The 6,051-nt window shown below is 31.6% G+C and overlaps 1 protein-coding gene across 1 annotated transcript; it reads right to left on the reverse strand.

The window, feature by feature from the left end:
• Positions 1-244: 244 nt before the first annotated feature.
• On the reverse strand, positions 245-2,033 carry LOC107932214 (probable polyamine oxidase 5). Its single transcript, XM_016864175.2, has one exon. It carries the CDS (start codon positions 1,890-1,892, stop codon positions 363-365), a length of 1,530 nt encoding a protein of 509 aa, XP_016719664.2. The 5' UTR covers positions 1,893-2,033; the 3' UTR covers positions 245-362.
• Positions 2,034-6,051: the final 4,018 nt, after the last annotated feature.

The following is a 6,051-nucleotide window of genomic DNA, read 5'->3' on the forward strand; positions in this document are numbered from 1 at the left end:
ATATTTTAATTTGATCAATTTTAATCATTGTACTTTTTAAATTTGTTAACTTTAATCTCTGTATTTTTCGAATTTTGAAATTTTAGTTCCTAACCAAATTTTAACAATAAAATTTATTTGGTTAAACTCAGCTATTAGTCTTCCACTATAAGTAAAATTATAATTTTAGTCCATATTCTCCAATTAGATTATTCTTAGTCATTATATTTTTTAAATTTTAAAATTTCAGTTTTCACACAAATAATAGTAGTCAACTCCATTAATTATTTTTTTATGAGTAATTCGTGAAAATAGTAGGCTGACATGACATTACACATGAAAAAATTTTTCCAAAAATAAAATAAATTAAAAATTCTAAGTTCTTAAACCCCAACACAATGATAATGTTGAAGAAGCCTATTGGCTTCCCTAATACCACTAAAGTAAGCTCCATGAGTTGTGGAATAGTGAGTTCTATGTGTAGCTTCCCCAGCAAACAAAATTTGAAGTGGATGATGATGATACACATCAGTAGGTAATGGTTCAGCCATGGTGTCAAAATCAGCACCACACGATCCAACAGCAACATAACTGTAAGACCCTAAGAACAATGGATCACTCCCCCATTTGCTCTTCAATACATCAACAAAGCTCACTTCAAATCCATTGGAGTTGCTATCAGACATGATTTCATTATGGGGTTCCGATAATAAACTCGAAACTGTCGTTGTTACCGCCTTTATAATCTCTTCGTTGCTAAGTCTTTCGAGTTCAAGAGCTTCTTTCCCTGCAAACCAAGATAGGAACACACTTGCATTGTTGTAAATAGGGGATAAAGTAGCTGTCCTTCTCATCCACCATGGGATCTTTTTATGCCTTAACTCGGAATCCGAACGATGAAACACCATTTGCAAGGAAGGGAGCTCTTCGGGTTTTCGATTACCGTTTAATCGGAGAAACAGCTTGTTAACAACACCATATCCAAGTCTTGATATAGCATCCGTTTTGAAAGAAGGAAGTGGAGGACTAAACAAACCTGGATCATTACAAATACCAGCTTTTAAAACCCCTAACGAAACTGTGACAATAACATGATCAGCTAACACAAAAGATCCATCCAAGAAGTGTATCTTCACAGGCCTCGAATCACAACGATCCCATTCGATTTTAGCGACTTTTCGGTCTAATTGGATTACGTCCCGTGGGAGTACCGACGCGAGGTATTCGATTATACTGGAATATCCGTTACCAATAGTGATTTCTTCACCAGGAAACATACGGTACTCACTTTCTGCTTCATAATCTAAACTGAAAAGATCACCAGCTGATGTATAAGTCCTTTGTGTGTTCTCATACATTGCAAAAATGGCTTCTTCAAGCAACTCTCTACTCCATTTACCATACCCTTTAAGCTCTTCATGGTCTTTACAAGAATCCCAATACACATCAAGGCCTTTTCTTAAAAAAGAACCAATACTTTTGTTACCTAAGCGACGACTCATCGAACACCATTTGGATGCTTCATTGCCTTGAGCAAAATCCATCAAGTTCTTAAAAAGTGTCGATATGGGTTCAATCATAGAGCCATTTAGCTCGAACCCACCTTCAGCAATGGTCTTTGGTTCATCAAGTAACCCATCCATACACTCCCATGGCTTATCAGACCCTTGTAATGCATTGATTTGTTGAGCAATTTGATGAACTGGGCTACCTTTTATTCCATGAATCCAAGTAGCACCCATTTCAACTCTATCACTATAAAACTCTGACGTATTGATCCTTCCCCCAATTCTAGTTCCACCTTCAACAACAAATAGTTCAAACAAGTCATTTGAACTAGTGTAAAGCTTGTTGGCTGCTGTAAGACCAGCCATTCCTGCTCCAATTATCACAACTCTCGGCTTCTTAGCCATTATATAACAAGCAACAATTGGGGAGAAAAGTATAAAGGGAAGAAGAAGAAGAAGAAGAAGAAGTAACTGTGAGGTTTTATATTGAATTAGTTGGTAAGGAATTTATAAAGGGGTGGAGGGTGTTTTGCTGTATTTGTTAATGGCTTTCTCTAATAAAGACACGGTTTTACTTTTGTTGAAACTCAACAAGGTTTGGTTACTCCAATTTGGTGTAATATTTCTTGAAATTTAATTTTTATATTTTCTTTAAGAATTTAGTCTTTTTATATTTTATATTTAAAAATTTAGATTTATTGGTTAATATTATTAAAAAAATTTATTAAATTTGTTTATGTAATATTTTTAAATTTTAAAAAATACTCATTTAATATCATTGTAACAAAAAAACGACATTGAAATCGACCTAAATTTAATAGAGAATTTTAACGGTGTTAACAATTCTTAAAAAATCATATCTTTATTTAAATCAAAATAAAACGTATAGACTAACTAAAGACATTATAAAAGTTGAAGTGCCAATTATGTCAAAATTAAAGTATAGAGATTAAATGTCAAATTTGAGTGAAATATGAGAAAAAAATTGAAATTTAACTAATCTTATGCAATCTCATTAAAGTAGAAGGATTATAACTGAAATTTAACCATTATTTTATCATGTCAAAACAAAGGAGGCCTTATATAGTAGTATAGATACCCAAAAGGCGACTCTTTAGAAATTGATAGGTAATCAAATTGGTTCGACCACCGATTCTTGATCAAATCAGCTTGTCTGCTTCAATTAAATAAATTGTTGAAAATTCATAAAAGGAGAAAAAGAAAAAGTTATTCAACCGATTTTTTGGACTGGTTCAACCAGTTCGTACTTGTTCACAAGTCAACTAATCCAATTCTTTATTCTGGGCCTATAACTTGATTGGCTCTCGGTCCAACCGGCCAATTTGTTAGAGTCTGATCTAGTTTTGAAAACAATGTTTATATTTGTAGCAAGAGTCAGGCAAGATCAAACCCTTAAAATAGAAGATAAAACTCTCTTACCACTATTTTTTATCAATAAAACTCAAATTTGGAACTTTTTTAAAAGATATCGAGTTCTTCGCCACTCTACACAATGAATGTTAGTATTTTTCAAGAATATTAGTAGTATATGTTATTACATTATCACATATGAAAAGGTAAAAGTACAACAGAGGTCCTTATATTATGAGTCAAATTGTATTTTGTCCCATCTACTTAAAAAATGAACAAATTAGTCCTTACACATTAGATCAAAGAACAAATTTGTCATTTCTGTTAAAATTTCATCTATTTGTGCTGTTAAAAACTAGTGTATCTGATGGAATGGCTAGACAATGATATGTGATGTGCCACGTGTATGACAACATGACGCAAAGAGACCAATTTTTAACAGTAAAAATGGATGAAATTTTTAACAGAAAGACCAAATTGTTTTTTAATCTAATGTATAAGGACTAAATTATTCATTGTTTTAGTAGAGATGGCAACATACAATTTAGCTCCAAGTAAGAGGCTTACAGGCTACTTCTGCCCATATGAAAATATAAAGAAAATGGTGGAATTCTAGTTTTCGTCCCTATACTATATTTAACTTGGGAATTTAGTTTACTTGCTTTAATTTATGAATTTCTATTAATCAACTAACGTGGAGTTTGAACTCTCGTGATAATTTATCCAAATATAAAAATTAAATCCTTGAGTTAAATTTGTATAAAGATGAAAAGAATAAATTAACCTAAAATAATTTATCCAAAATAAAATTAGTGCCACATTTGGACTAGACCTCTCCATGGGCCGGGCGGCCCGAGCTGGCCCGACAGCCCGCCCTAAATATGGGAGGGTTTGGGTAAAAATATAGGCCCGAAATATGGGCTTGGGCAAAAAAATGAGGCCCGTTTAAAAATGGACCGGGCTCGGGCTCAACTTTTTTTGCCCGAGCCCGGCCCGGCCCGGCCTGAATATAATAAATATATATTTTTTATTTTTAAAATACTTTAAAAATATTTTTTTATTTTTTATTTTTAAAATATTTTTTTGTGTTTATTAAAAATCTGGCCGGGATCGGGCTTATTATTTCTTTTCCGGGCCAGGCCTGGGTAAAATTTTAGGCCCATATTTCTGGCCGGGCCTAAGAGTCGGGCTGAAATTTTTTCCGAGCCTAGCCCGAACCCGGCCCGGCCATGGACAGGTCTAATTTGGACTATTGATTCATTTGGTTGGCTCTTAAAAATAAATATTTGATATTAAATATAATGATTAATCTATTAAAATATGTATTAATGATTCACTAATAAAAATAAGCGGAGAATGTTTTCTCTTCGTCAGTTTCACCATACTTTTAATTTTTTTTATTATATATTTTATTAAAAAGTATTGTTTTTACATTAAATATAAAAGGTTGAGAGTACCTTTCACCAACCATCACATGTAAATTGGGGTTGAGGATGGTCCACCAACTATTCAACTTTGGCCCTATCCTAATCAAACAAATATAAGATTACGTACGAAATCGATTTGAGTTTATCACTATTTTATAAATATTTTTTTACATATATTTATAGTTTGTTATAGTTTATTAATATTAGTATTTTTTATTTAAGTTAGTCCTTAAAATTTATGATAGTTTTCATATTGAGACCTAAACTTTCTTTTATCCAAGTTAGTCCCTAAAGTTCAAACCTTAAAATGAGAAAAATTGTCAAGTTTAAGCCTTAATATGGGAATTATTGACAAGTTTAAGAATTAATTTGGACCAAACAAAGTTCAAGTCCTACTGTGGGAATAATTCCCTAGTTCAGACCCTAATATAAGAACAATTACCAAATTTAGGGATTGACTTAGACTAACAAAGAGTTCCAAGCCTTAAATAACGAATTAACCATTTTATTATTAATGTGATTGTACAAAAAATTTAAAATTTTGTTTAAAATATCAAAATAGTATACTGACAAGTATTGACTGATACCAGTTAATACTAGTTAGTACGTATAGGTACAAATCGATATCGATGAAAACAGATCGAAATACTTTAGAACAATCAAAATGTATCAAAATTTGAGTAGGAACAGAATTCACAACTATAAACCCCTCTTCCTTGTTGAGCCTGTATGCAAACATTGGTCTTGGCTCCTTTGGTTAAATAGTGCAATTTCATTTTTAGTTTCCTTAAAACATAATAATTTTATTTAATTCATTTTAGTCCCTTGATTAAATTAGATAATTATATTTTTGGTCCCTATTAAAAATTAATTATTTAATTTTAGCTGTTTAAAAATAAGACGTAACTTTGACCTCTATAATTTTTTTTTTTTTAAATTTATCTCAACCTTTTAATATAAAATGATTGATTTTGCCCCCACCTCTAAATGATGCCTTCACCATAAACATCTCATTCGCGCAAAGCATCCAAGAATTCTTGTATATTATGAACTTTCACCATATCAAAAGAAACAATAGATGAATCTCGTGTGTTGATATAATGGTCAGGGTATCCACCGCCTCAAATGTGTTTATCAAAATTTATTAATTTAATATGTTAATTTTTTTTATCAATTATATGCCATATTGTATTAGGATAATCTAACCAAATTACATTTTAACCTTAAAAACTTTGTTATATTCTGAAACCTAGGTTAAATGGTAAAAAACAAAAAAATCATGTAAGCACTTTAATGGGATAGTCAACGGTGTTAGCAGTTAGATTAACTAATAATATTACAAGAAGGAAAAAAATCAAGTTATATTGAAATAAAGTGTTTGGACTAAATCTAAAATTTATGAATAATAGAAGGATGAAAACCGGAAATTGACCAAAGCTTTAATTTTAATCAGCTGACTTGACTTCTGCCTTCGCCCCTTTTCCGCTTCCTAAACCAATAATCTTTTTTTTTTTTCCTTTTTCTGTTTAAATTTAAATTTGTAATTAAAAAATATGTGGGGGGATCAGATAAGCAAATAATCAAACAGTTGTATTACCAGTAGAATCCCTGATTCGGTTCTGTCTTGAAGTTGCTTTCTTGGACAAAGCAGATTATTTGTCTGAATCCCATGTTGCTGTCCTTTCTATTGCTTGAAAATTACATCAAGTGGCCTAGATAAAAGAAGATCAAATTATTGTACAAGGTCTGCTTGCAATGATGCATCG

This window comes from Gossypium hirsutum, chromosome D07, assembly GCF_007990345.1.
Source record: "Gossypium hirsutum isolate 1008001.06 chromosome D07, Gossypium_hirsutum_v2.1, whole genome shotgun sequence".
Taxonomy (NCBI): domain Eukaryota; kingdom Viridiplantae; phylum Streptophyta; class Magnoliopsida; order Malvales; family Malvaceae; genus Gossypium; species Gossypium hirsutum.